The 14,982-nt window shown below is 32.2% G+C and overlaps 1 protein-coding gene across 1 annotated transcript; it reads left to right on the top strand.

Annotated features, from left to right (window-relative positions):
* Nucleotides 1–4,386: 4,386 nt before the first annotated feature.
* LOC105791089 (uncharacterized) lies at nt 4,387–7,999 on the top strand. The gene is made up of 4 exons (XM_012618988.2): nt 4,387–4,694; nt 4,806–5,109; nt 6,956–7,115; nt 7,398–7,999. The coding sequence occupies exons 1-4, from the start codon at nt 4,503–4,505 to the stop codon at nt 7,864–7,866; spliced, it is 1,125 nt and encodes a 374-aa protein (XP_012474442.1). The 5' UTR covers nt 4,387–4,502; the 3' UTR covers nt 7,867–7,999.
* The last annotated feature ends 6,983 nt before the right edge of the window (nt 8,000–14,982 follow it).

Genomic DNA, 14,982 nt, shown 5'->3' with positions numbered 1-14,982 from the left:
ATGTTAAAATGTTAACTTTTAAGCTTAGAAATGAAAATGATTAATTTGTAAAGTGTAAATATTTTGAAATTGGCATGCAATTTTTGTAATTATGGTTAATAGAAGGCTGTTGAAGGACGAAATTGAAATTCAATTGTAAATCAAAGCTCAAATTTGAAAGATATAGCTATTTTAGTTTTAGGGACTAAATTGAATAAATATAAAACTTTAGAGAATATTTGAAAAATGAAATTGAATTAATATATTATTACAATATGATAGCTTTACCGCAAGCTTTATATACAGACAAGATATTGGAACATTCTACAATGGACGATTTGAAAAATGGTATACAACCTTTTGTATTGGGCCTCCATACTTCTTTGGATACTATCTTAAGACAACCAAAGAAAGAGAGCATACGAGGAAAGTTTCTTATTCTTCGATGATAGGAAGTCTCATGTGCTATGCTATGTTATGCACATGACCATATATATGTTTTGCAGTAAGATTCGTAAGTCAATATCATGCGAATTTTGGTCCAAGGCACTGCCAGACAATTAAGCACATACTCATGTAATTACAAAGAACGAGAGATTATATCTTTTTATATTATGAATGGGATCTAACTCCTATTGGATATACAAGTTCTAACTTCCAAACATGTGGGGATACGAGGAATTCGACATCGAATTGTGTTTTTATCTCTAACAGTGGAGTCATAGTGTGAAGAAGTGTCAAGTAATGAAAACACGTGGCCACTTTTGAGGAAACAAAGGAAATAGTCTAACTTCGAAAGTTCTTAACGATCTTGATGTCATTCCTGGTATAGAAAAAACTATAACATTGTATTATGATAATAGTGTGACAATAAATAATACTAAGGGGATGAGAAATCATATTATACGAGAGGCGGTGCCAAATGAAATAGTGGATGCAGTCTAAGTCACTTTTAAGGAGAACCTTAAGAACTCATTTTGTGGAAAAAATCGGTTTAGAAAATAGTTTTGTTGCATAGTAGAAAATTAAAACTTTTTAAAACCAAGTGGCTGTTTTTTTAACAATAAATCCCAACTAAATTAGTATTCTTGCTTTAAGTTAGGCGGTCTAATTCGTTTTCCAACTTTCAATCAAAACGATCTTCTCCGTTATTCTTAAACTCCGCTTTGCTTAGAGTGCAAACTCTAAATTCATGAATCGATTGCATAGAATGAACATTTTATTAACTTATCAGTAAGGAAAATTAATTATCTCTTCTACGAACAAAACTAATAAATTTAGGTCTCATAATTTAACTTAGAATACATTCCTACAATTTTCTAACAGGGTAGGGATGCTTAGTGTTGTGTGTTTATGGCTTGTGCTATGTCTCTTAATATAGAGAAAAAAAATATAGGAGTTCTAGTTGAACATAGATTAATTAAATAATATTATTTTAACAATAAATATTCCCCTACTGGAATACCCTAGAGGTGGTAATAGAGGATCGCGCGGGACCAAGATCGAGTTGTCAAGTCACGGGAAAGTCCAACGAGAGCTATAAACACTTGGGCTGAAAGGGAAATAGAAAATAGAAAATTAACCTCAAAGATCAAGAAACCCAAATCGAGATAGAAAATAGAATACTTGGGCGGCAAGAAATCTGGAAAATATGAATAAAGGACGTTTCTTGATGCCAAAGAATGTTGCAAAAACAAATCTTGAAGTTTGGAATGGCTGAAACGCAACAAGAACAATAAAACAAGTTAACCAATAATTCGGCACAAGCAGAAAAAATTAAAGAGGAATAAACAGCAAGAAAGATAAAGAAAGTCCTAATAAGCCTTGAAATCAAGAAAGATATCACAACTCCCTTCAATCGGCTCTAATCTACCCTCCAATGTAGAAACACGGCAAGAAGAAGGCTGAAGATGGCTCCCACAATCTAAAAGATTGTTAAAAGTACTTCTAAAGAAAACTCAAGAAAAAATTCTTGGAGAAACTCAAAGAGAATTCTCATTCAACAAAAATTTGATTTCATTCTAATTGATTGCTAAGGGTGGCCGACCAAGCCATATTATAGGCCTTTTAACTATTTTCCTAACCCTACTAGGAAAACTAAAAAAAAAAAACCCTAATTATTAACTTCAAGGGAAATTCGGCCAAGGCTTTTAATGGGTCTCTTGGGCTGAATTTTTACATAGGAATTTATTCATAAAGTCTAAAAATTAAAACTAAGTATTTAAGGAATTAAAATCTTACAAATTGGGCCACTTTCACAATTTGGCCTAATTTTCAACTAAGTCTAATTTTAACTTCTTAGTTGGGCTTGGAACATCTTATTGGGTCGTATCTTCAAGAACTTGGGCTTGTAATTCGTTCTCTCTCGAAATTGGCTCGTTGATGCTCGTAACTGAGATCCAATGCGCTTTAGCTGCAAGATTCAATTTCTTGGGCCAAGATTTCCAAGATTTGAAATCTTGATTTTCTTGATTATTGAAATCGCTCAAAACAACAAAATTAGACCAAGATTCGGTTTCTTGATTTTCTTGAAAACAAGAAAGTGAATCTTGATTTTCTTTTTCCTTTGTGTACGTATCTAAGGCCTTGCTAATGAAGTATTGAACGGTTCCATTTAGTTTCATACGCATTTGCCTGGCCTTTGACCTCGTTATTGGGCCTTGTGGTAATTTGAGCCCATCACGTTCTTGAGCTTGAATTGGGCCTTTGTGACTCGTATCATTCCCCCCTTCCTCAAAATGATTCGTCCTCGAATCTGAAAAATCAAATGGAGATAAGTCAGCCACATTGAAAGTAGAACTTACATTGTACTCACCGGGTAGGTCAATTTTGTATGCATTATCATTGATCCGCTCGAGTACTTGGAAAGGCCCATCGCCTCTTGGGTCCAACTTGGTCTTTCTTTTTGTAGGAAATCGTTCTTTCCTCATATGGACCCAAACCCAATCTCTGGGTTCAAGGACAACCCGTTTGCGTCCCTTATTTGCTTTGTTGGTGTTGATGTCATTTCTTTTGGCTATTCGTTGCCTAGCCTTCTCGTGTAAGGATTTCACCAGCTCAGCTTTCTGTTCGCCATCTAAATCAACAATATGTTCAAGTGGTAATGGTGCAAGGTCAAGTACTATTAGTGGGTTAAAACCATAAACAAGTTCAAATGGTGAATAGCCAGTTGTAGAATGAATAGATCTATTATATGAAAATTCAACAAATGGCAAACATTCTTTCCAATTTTTAATGTTCTTTCCCACAACAAATCGTAATAAGGCTCCTAAAATTCGATTGACTACCTCAGTTTGGCCATCGATTTAGGGGTGACATGTAGTTGAATATAGTAATTTCGTACCAAGCTTACCCCACAATACCTTCAACATCCCGCCACAACACCGATATCTCAATCGTTTAACATCCTACCTTAACACCGATATCTCATTTGTTTAACATCCCGCCATAATACCGATATCTCATTCATTTAATACCTCCGCCACAACACCAACATCTTATTCATTTAACATCCTGCCACAACACTGATACTTCATTCATTTAATATCCTTGTAACACCCCTAACCTGTCTCTATTATTGGATTAGGGTTACAGAGATGAGTATGAATAAATATGCTAAAAAATTCATATTCAAGGGGGAGAGTTGCTCTCATCTCATGCATATTTTGATATCCATTGTAAACTTTTATATCACTTAAATTTTTGAGTATTGAGTTCCTTATTATATACATAATTTACTAATGATTTTCCAAAATATTTAACGTTGTTATTGGTTACTAATTTTGTTTTCAGTTAGACATCTCCAAATAACACTACAAATATTTTTATGGACATATCAAATTCTATTTAATTTATTTGAAATCTATATAAAATATTTAAATCCAAATTTTAAAAATATATTAAATTAAATTAATTTAAAACTTATATAAAATATTTAAATCCCAATTTTAAAAATGTTTTAAAATAGATTTAATTTTCTATTTATTTTCAATTTTAGAAGTATATATAAAATTCTATATGTTTAATATATTACATGAAATTATTTAATATGTTTCTAAATTGTAATTTTAAATTTTTTACAATAATTATAAAAGAAATATTTTAAATAGTAATTTAATTTTAATATGTTTTCAATACACATAAAATTCTATTTATTTACAATCTTTCAGAAGTAAATATAAAATTCTGTATTTTTAATATATATATTTACCATTATATTTCGGTGGGTAAGTATACTAGATTTTTTATTAACGATTAAAGCTTTTGAATTTAATATAACGAGGATCCATGCTCACCAAATTATTTGACCATGTGTTATAGATTATGTTAAACCTTTAGAAATGTTGATAGTAACTTGTCACAGATATTTTTTTTCAGAGCCTCCTTTTTAAGTGATTAATAGAATTCCAACGGAATCCGTAAATTCTCTATCTCATAAGCGTCTCTTTTTTGTTCTCTGGGCCAGAAAAAATTAAAAACCTCTTACTCTTTTCTTCTCGAAAAGAAAATTGGATTTCATTTTCATGGCGATGGCCTCCTTTGCAATCTCCATATTTTCACTAGCAACTGTTGCTCCTACTTGCAAAAACTATAGGCCATTTCTCTCTCAAACCACCTACTCTTTTAAATCCATTTCCATTCGAGCTTCCTCTACTTCCCTGGATTACTCGACACCCTCTTCTGTCAATGAACAAAAAGCCTTCAAACCCACTAAGGTAAATGACGTCTCTGCTTAATTGACATTGCGGACTTTTGTTTTTTTTTTTCTTAGTTAAACCTTTCCTTTTTATATTTGTTTGATTTTAGTTTGTTGTATGATCATTCAGACAAATTATTGGGAATGGAAGTTCAAGGATAATGTAATTGACGTGTACTATGAAGAGCATGAGCATGAAAGCACTGGTTCTCAGAAGAATATACTTATGATGCCAACAATATCAGATGTAAGCACTGTGGAAGAGTGGAGAGGTGTTGCTAAAGACATTTTGGAACGGTCTGGTAAACTCAATTTGCGAGCAACTATTGTTGATTGGCCTGGATTGGGGTTCTCTAGCAGGCCAAAGATGGATTATGATGCTGACGTGATGGAAAACTTCGTTGTCGACTTTATTAACGAGATAAGTTCCTCAGGTGGATACTTAGACCCTTTGTTTCTTTTGTATTTGTTTATTCAGTTTTCTGCTTCTTCTTTTTTTTTTAATTACCTCGATTGTGTTTGATGATTTGCTTGAATGACTTTAGACCTTGTGTTTTTATTAACGAGATAAGTTCCCAGGTGGATACTTGAACTTTTTCTTTTATATTGTTTATTTAGTTTGATGCTTATTTTTAGATATGAACTTTCTTTAGTTGCCTTGATCTGTTTGATGATTTGCTTGAATGGCTTCTTACCTTGTGCGGCTCGTGTTTTGCCGGGGTTGAATCGTCAATTTCATGTCTCTTTGATGTTCATATTCCTATTGTGATTTAGGAATGCTCTTTTCTAGATTAAGTCCACGGATCTGATCACTTGTTCAAATCCAAATACTTAATCCAAGATTTGGGGTTGAACAATAATATTATGAACAAATATTTGATATACTGTTAGTGGAATTTAAAAATTCCACAAGAGTTAGGGTGATGACATGTATAAGGTATAGTAAAAATTAAAAGGAAATAATATTAGCTTGATCAAACAACTGAAATAGCCAAGAGGGGATGAATTGACCTTTAAAAATATGTGGAAATAAAAGAACAAAGCAATAAACAATGAACACAAGAATTTAGAGTAGTTCGGCCGCAATTCCTTACTCCTCCATCTTAGCTTTCCACAAAGTAAAACAATGAACACTCGATGTCCCGATGTAATCTGGGGGATTCTGGTGATCCGGCGGACCGGGTCTAAAATCCCCACCTACAATTATATATAAACTTTTAATTCTATATAAATAATTAATCTATTCCATATTACAGTTTGAACATTAAAAATCATGTTAAGTTATCCATATTTAAAACATAATAATAAATAATAAATAAATAAATAATATTTTTCACCATTTATATTTTAAATATATAATATGGTGGGTTTGACAGGTTTAGGCTACTTGTTTACAAATATTAACTAGTCTGAACAGAATAAGACCCATATTTCAAATTTAACTGGGTTTGGGCAAATATGAGTATGTTGATTTTGTGTTTAAACTTCTTCCAACCCCATACAACTTGGCTCATAGTTAGCTTAAGCCTGTCTATGTAAACTTTTCATTCTCCATTGTGTATGAAAATTCCTTGAGAAACTATTTAGCAGTTGGACTGTGATATTCTATGTTTCTTGAATTTGGATATGAATGTTGGATATGGGTATGTGTTAGGGTGGTCAAATTTCTCCTAGTTTTTTCATGTAGTTGGAGGATCTTTTGGGATCATATTCCCCGTATCTATGTGTGGAACATTAGGATTGAACATGGGTACTTCCACAAAAAGGAAGAGTTTGAGCAGCATAGGTAATATCTGAGGTCAAAAGTTATTTTGATTTTCTTTTTTAATCAACGTTTTGTGTCTCCCCTCTTCTAGAATGTTCTTCAGTGATGCTTGACCTTCTTGCAATGTCTCTTCATTTTCTTTAAGTAATTTTTTGGTACAATTGTGATTTAAACCTAGGTTATTGCTGAGAATGTAAACATCCAATCAATAGGCCACAATTTAGGGTTCATTTTCTTGAAGTATTTGTATGTGACATATGCGATTGACACATCCGGAGATATGATCTCCAAGAACTCTCTAAATGTATGAAAAATATTCAAAACAATTTAAATACATCTCTTTTGGATACATACTCATATCAAATTCTCAGTCCTGAACCCAAGTAGCATAGGTTTCTAATATGGTACATTTTGTCTTCACTTGCATCATTTAACAGATATTCCGAGAAAGTATTGCTAGACATCTAATTAGGAGGCAATATAGCTTGTTCACAATTTTTCTGCAATTGAAACAGAGAATGATTTGTTGGTCTTTGGAGGTGGTCATGCTGCCACAATAGTGGTTCGGGCAGCAAAAAAGGGGTTGGTGAAGCCGAAGGCTATTGCTGCAGTCGCTCCAACCTGGGCTGGTCCCTTGCCTATCGTGTTTGGTCGAGATTCCAGTATGCAAACTAGGTAAATCCGAATGATATCTCACCTTTGCGGGTTATGGACAGCTGTTTGCTGGCCTTAAGCAGCAATTATGCTGTGCTAGATTGTGTGAAGTTTAATGGAGGCTGATGTGTAAGATATCATTTCACTCCTTTGTGACAAAGCTTGATTTTACTTCTCTTTACAAATGTTTTCGAACAAGCGTTGACTCTGAGCCTCAATCTGCCATTTTTATATGATTGCTTTCAAAATTCTCCTATAAATCTTAAGCCACAATCTTTCATCTTTGTCCCCTGTAATTATCAGATATGGGCTGTTAAGGGGCATCTTAAGAACCCCAGGTGCTGGTTGGATGATGTATAATATGCTTGTGAGCAATGAGGGGGCAATTCAATCCCAGTACAAGTCTCATGTGTATGCAAATCCTCAAAATGTGACTCCAGCATTTGTTCAAAGCAGATACAAGTTAACAACAGAGAAAGGATCCCGATACGTTCCCGCTGCTTTCTTGACTGGTCTCCTTGACCCTGTTAACTCCCGTGATGAGTTCCTTGAACTCTTTTCTGGTTTGGAGGGGAAAACTCCCATTCTGGTCGTGTCAACTGAGGGATCTCCGAAGAGATCAAAAGCAGAGATGGAAGCTCTCAGGGAAGCAAGAGGAGTCAGCAAGTTTGTTAAGGTTGCTGGTGCTCTTTTACCACATGAAGAGTACCCTTCCATGGTGGCCGAGGAGCTTTACAAGTTTTTGCAAGAGAATTTCGAAGTCAATGCTTAAAGCCCTTCATGCTGGACTTTCCAAGTAACGGGGTATAATTTTTTTCCCACAACAATATGAATATGATACTCAAACACTATAGCTTGTGATAAATAAGAGAGGGTATAATTATGAGACGCTTTGTATTTTATCATTTTGTAGTTGTGTGTTTAAAAGTATATATAGTTTTATTTATATAAATTTTGATTAAATTATAAAATTCATATATTGCAACCTCTCCATTTGAGTAAAAATTAAGATTATACGTTAATTATTAAATCAAATGTTTTATTATTACGAAAATATTTTCACGCTATGCGCAAAATGCAATTGTAATTTATTATATATAATTGTAAAAAGGGTAAAAATAATATTGGTAAAAAGTTTACATATTAAAGGTTATTAAATTATTCATTTCTCCCTGTTGTAATTTTTTATAATTTATTTAACTATAACATAATTAATTAAAATTAAAAATAAATTATGAAAAGAAAAATAAATAAAATGTTATATTTATAATTAATTGTCTTGGAAAAGTTAATTTAATTGACAAGTGATAAAAGTGACATGTTTTATTCTCCTTTGTAAAGCTTTTTTGGATGATTATTCGATGTAAAATGGTGTATTTTATGCTCACAATCCTTTAAATTCATGTTTTTATACTTAGGAGAGCATTTGGGAGCAAAAGGAGCGAAAAACGATCAGAAATAAAAAAAAAAATTGGAGCAAGTTTCAGGAGCCACACTGGTTGGGCACACGGCCGTGTGAGCCACATGGGATGCCACACGGCCATGTGCTAGATTGTGTGAAAATCGCGATCTGCACTCCAAACATGCGGAAAAATGCAAATTTTAGGTTTTTCGGGCATTCTAAGACTAATATATACCAAATATGAAAAGAGAGGAGTGAGCCGTCATAGAATATTGAAGAAAACAACTTAAAGAACACCATTGAAGCCGACTCTGAAGCAAATTTCCATCAAAATTGAAGATCTCCTTTTGATTTCTTTGAAGTATATTATGAGTTTCTTTATTTCTTCTGGTTATACCGTCTTTGGAATGTTTTTATTTGCAATTATGAACTAATTTTCTAAATACTTGGGGGAGATGAATCCTATGATGAATTTTATCTTTTTATTTCTGTTTTACGCAATAAATACTGTAATCGTGTTCTCAATTATGTGTGCTTAATTCTTGGTTTAATATTTCCGGACTATTAATCCATGTTTCTTATGCTTAGATCAGAGGATGAAAAGTCCTTATTTAAGAGTAGGTCTAGCATAATTGAGTAGAGTTGCATGCAATCTTAGAAATAGGAAGACATAAATCTACCGGATTAGAGTCAAATCTAATAGGGCAATCCATAGATCGAGTTAATGTGATAATAGAGGTTTTAATTAAAAAGAAATTTCAATTAATCAAACTAGAATTAGTTGCTCTTACTCTCGAAAGAGATATTAGCATAATTTAGGGATTTCTACGGATCAAGATACTAAGTGAAGAAATTGTTTAATTTCAATTGATAATGACAAATGAAATCTAGGTAGATTTTTTCCTGGGTATTGTTTCGCTTCTTGGTTGTTAATCGTTTGTTTTCCTGATTCATTCTTTGTCGTGTTATTTAGTTAATTAATTTAGTTAATTTTAGTTTTAATCAATCACTCAAATTTGTCAGTTAAATAATAGAAAGACGGTAATTACTAGTATTTTTAGTTTTCGTGGGAACGATATCTTTACTCACCGTAGCTATACTATTAATTGATAGGTGCATATGCTTTAGTCAAATTTTTAGTTAGTTTATGGTTGCAATCATTAATCATTATTATAAGTTTTATTATTTATTTATTTATAATAAACTATACAACTTGTGACATGGATAGAGGGTTAATGAGGGATATATATTGATTTTAAAGAAAATTTAGGTTTTAGGTTTGTTTGTTTTTTTTAAAAAAAAAATTTGAGGAAATGGGTCATTTTTTTTTGAAGAGAGAAGACAATGCATTTTCACCCCCTCTCCTACCACTTCAGTTGAAAGCATTTCCTGCACGTGGCGTTTTTATCATCCTAAATATATATTTTTTAAACCAGCATATTCGTCAAATTTTCACTCGTTGTGCAAGAACTTTAATTTTATATAAGGCAAACTCAAAAACCCCCTTATCTTTTTAACTCCAAGAGAATTTTGGTGTCTGGTCGGGTACGACTTGTTTTCCTTTTATTTTGAAATGAATCTCTTTTACTTAATAATACATATATATGTATATAATATTTGGAACATGAGTAAAAGCAAAAATTTATTCTCATATATAGCTTGCCAAATACATCACAGACTATTAATATCATACACCAAACACGACCCTTTATTTTATTTTATTTTTCTTTTCATTTTCTCCGCATTAGAACGATACAAATAATACAAATACTTTGACAAGCCTTCACGTTCATTCCATGCACCTGCAACAGAAAAATATATAAATTTATATCAGAAAATGATATCAAAACTTTTGTATCCTTTTTTACCTGCTATTAACTATTTTTTTATAATTAAGACGTATTAAAATAAAATAAAATAAACTTTTCGTGATAACTTCAAATAACATATTCGTTCTCGACATAAAAAAGGATACTATTGATTAGAATTAAATTTCAAAATCATAATTCCTCTACGTTCCTAAATTTACTATCATCTAGGAAATGTTGTTGGTCTAATCAGTTTTTCTATTCCATGCTTAATCAACAATATAACTCCAAGCATATAATAAAATTTTAATTTTTTTAAATGACAAAAGTATTCTGCAAGGAATGTTTTAGGTGAGGAGAGAAAATGAAAGCGCGGTGCTATAGAAGACATTTTACCTTCTCTCTTAACAAATGATCTATTTTCCTAATTTTCGAAAAAACTAAACTAAAACCCTTAATTTTCTTTAAAATCGGTATATATCCCTCCTTAACCTTATAGAAGTCCAAAATCAATTATATGACGTAAAATCTAAAGGTAACTACTTCAAAGATAATTTATTAAAATCTAAAATTAAAAAATAAAAATGTTATAATTAATGAAATCTTAAAAATTAAAAAATGTTTGGCTTCAACATATTATTTCATCTTACCATGACTATTATTTACGATGATTATTATTATTTTTATGGTCAAACGATAATCGTCAATATTATAAGGCCGTTTAAAAAAAAAAAAAGTCAATTAGCCTTTTTATAGCACTCTATATGAAATGCGATTTCCTTTTAACATGTTTTCTTCATGGATGGTTTAATGTTGGTGTTTTCGATGCATGTGGCTTCCGTTTGAATTCTATTCCAAGCTTATTTGGTTTCCTTTAGGGTAAATTACAAGAATGATCATCCTTTTAGTCAACCATTTATAAAAATTTTCAATTTAATCATTAAAGTTTTTGAAATTAAAATTTTAATAATCCTACCATTAAATTCATAACAGAAGTTTAACATAGCCTTTTCTTTATCAGCTTAATATTAATTTTAGCCCTGTAACATTTCAAAATGTCAATATGATAAAAAATTTATTAAGTAAATTACTATCAATTGAATCAAATTGAATTGAATTGGCTTAAGGAGTTAATAACGGTAATAAAATATAACTAGAAATTTTCTTACAAGTACTAATTTGAAAATTTTATAAAATATGAGGGACTAGAGGAGAAAATTTTCCAACTAGTATGTAGGGATTAAGCTTGAAATTAGCTCATGAAAACTACGTAACTTTTTTTAACCAAATAAGAACAAATTTCTTTCATGATTAAGCAAATTGGAAGTGGGAAACGTGGTTTTTAAAGATTCAATGGATGATGACTTTACACTAACTAGCAATTAAAGGGGAAAAGGTTAGTTTCATTGCTAGATTTCGGCTATTGTGAAAGAGAAATAAGCTAGTGTGTGGAATAAAAGTGGGGTGATTAGTGAAATATTTGCTTAAGCACTTAGCCTTTACACGTTCTTTTTTCATTCACTTAACCCACCATGAAGGAAGCTAAAGGGTTTAGGAGCAAAATTTGCCCATTCGGTGGGAAAAGAATGGAAAGAAGAAAGAAATTAACTACAAGTTGTCATACACGAACAAGGCTGCAGGAGAAAAGAGAGCTTAGTTGACCTTCAAGAGTTTAGTGAGCGTACCTCCAACTAAGGGAAGTCGGCTGGATTTTGATGTTTTTTAACCTAAAAAAAATGTTAATTACAAGTAAAAATTAATTATAAAAAAATTATATCTTAAACTAGTGTGGTGTCTCAATGATACGGTATTAAGGTAGGATTATTTGATAGTTATGTTTGCAATTGCGTTACTAAATATTTTGCTGGGAATCAATCTGATTAAGCAACGAACAAGTCAAAAATAGCGGAAGAAATTGAGAAATTGAACACAAATTTAATGTGGAAAAACCCCTCCAAAGAGCATAAAAAACCACGGGCAAAGATAATTTTACTATAATGGCAAAAGAACGAAGAGTACAAAAGATGGAGATAAAAAACTAAACCCCTAAACCCGAAAACAAAGAACCCGCAAAATGTAAACACAAAATTCTCCAAAAGTGTTGAGTTCTAATCTTTAATGGGTCTGTTTTCTAATGTTGTAAAAGAGCCTATTTATAGGCTAAATTCATAGGTCAAATAATAATAAAATAATCTAAACTAATCAGATTTCGACTGAAACAAATAAACAGAGTTTAACTGGGAGGTTATCTCTCAAATTTGATTGAAATATGAGGCATACTCAACATATATTGATTTATTGGATATTATTGAATTAACAAGATTGAAGTATTAATCATGAGAATAAAAATGATAAATATTAGATGGACAAATTATAATATGTATTACTAGAAATGTTATTTTTGCTATCGAAATTTTTGTGTACGAATATGAATAATCAATTTGAGTTAGAATGTTTAAATCGATGTATCGATAAATGACATGTGTTATTTTATACTTGATTATAATAATGGTTGAATTGTATTGTAGTGAATTAAATTATATCATCCTTCATACATTCCATGGAAGTTAGCAAGGTATAGTGGGCATGCCATAGGGTATAACACGTTATTGATATGTTATATGTTATTGCAGGTTAGCGTCTCACACTTGAGAGTATCGTTCATATGTTGCGCTTTGCGCATTGGTGCATAGATGGTTTTAAGTTGTGTGTTAATGCGCATCGGAGTATCGTTTACATATTGTGCTTATTCCTATGGTTCTATTTTATCGTGGTGTACAGAGATGGTATCTATGCACCTAGCTTAAGTGTCCACCTTGTATACGAAAGGCTAAAATGTGCTTAGATTAATAAAAAGATTAAATATTTTCTTGAATTGAATATTAAATAAATAATGAGTCTGATGCTTTGCTACATTGATAAAAATGTTTAATTATGATTGTTGGTTAGTTTAGTTCATGGTTAATAAATGAATATATATATTTATACCTTATGGTTATGGTTATGCTTATATTTTGTTTAGTTATAATATATGTTACTTGTTAGAAGTTGTTGAAAAATATGACACTGGAAATTTCGTGCCAATGGAGTGCCCACTCCTTAGCCACCAAACTATGAGAAGACAATTTCCATATTTGAAGTGTTGGCAATTTATTGAATGTCTTATATGGGGATATGCTAATTATATGGATGATATCTAGCCCATTATGTAATATCATATCACTTGGGGAAATCATATATTGTAGTGGATTGAATCGAATGACCTAAGTCAATCCCTTGGATATTAGACTTTGAATTGAATTGAAACTCTATTTGTTGAGCTACCAACAGTCTATATGTAACACCCCTAACCTGTATCTGTCGCCGGATTAGGGTTATAGAGCATTACCGCTATCGAAACATTTAAACTTAATGTCATTCAATAACATAAACATATCACAAATCAATCATACATATAATATCGTCTCTAAATCTATCCCTCGAGGTCCTAAAAATACATTGGAAACAAATCGATACCAATTTAAAAACATTTGGGAAGTCTAAGAAAAAAATTCACAAATGGGTCACACAGCCGTGCGCCTCACACGGCTGAGACACACGCCCGTGTCTCAAGTCGTGTAACCTTCGAACTAGGGACACACGACTGTGTCCCAGCCCGTGTCCTCACCCATGTAACTCTCTGAGTAGGGTTACACGGCCTTGTCACATGCCCGTGTGCTAGGCCGTGTAACTCACTAACTTGTATACAAAGGAACTCTCAGATGACACGCGACCGTGTCGCCAGGCCGTGTGCCACACACGGCTGAGACACACACCCGTGTCTCAGGCCATGTGGACCCAAAATGAACCTTAAACAACAAGTTTACTAATTCAAGCTTACTTCGAACCTAAGTAAACCATTTACCAGCCAAAAGACCTAATCAAAGTGATCTTAAACAAGCTAAAAACATGCTAAATCATCCGTTTAACATTCAACTAATATGTCACTCATAGGCACCTCAAACATATACAAATAATACTTATTTAAACATGCCAAAAATTACCACAAATTCATGCATCATATCTCATTCCATATTAAGCTTAAAAACACAACATAATTGACCATTCTTACTCCAACACTTTGTACTAAGATGCTTTATACATCTACCATTAAAAAGTGTTCCAAAAGGACTTACCTAGTCATGCATCATAAATCCATTACCATTCATTATCAACAAGCATAAACATACCAACTTTAACATTCACATATTCACCAAAACATCATAATACCAAGGACTTCTCCCATTACATGCCACTTTAACCAACTACAAACAAGTACCAAAATGACTACCAAGATGATGATGATAGTGTGTGAGCTTCCGAGTCGATCCAATCAAAGCAACGATTCTAAAAGTCTTACAAAATCAAATCAAACTGATAAGCACAAAGGAGTTTAGTAAGTTCAATAATAAGCCTGCTAGGCACAAAGCTTGAATAACACCGACACTAAGCCTGCTAGGCACAAAGCCTGAATAACAGTATAATTCGACACTTAAACATCACTCCATAATAGACTTTAAATATTTAAATCACTAACAAGGCATTTAATTCAACTAAAAGTAAATATAAAACGAACTTACAGGACTAATTTGTAGTAATCGCAAAGCACATGAACTACTCCAAAATCTTTCCTTTTCCA

Source organism: Gossypium raimondii, chromosome 8, assembly GCF_025698545.1.
Source record: "Gossypium raimondii isolate GPD5lz chromosome 8, ASM2569854v1, whole genome shotgun sequence".
Taxonomy (NCBI): domain Eukaryota; kingdom Viridiplantae; phylum Streptophyta; class Magnoliopsida; order Malvales; family Malvaceae; genus Gossypium; species Gossypium raimondii.
This window is presented reverse-complemented; position numbering and strand designations above follow the sequence as displayed.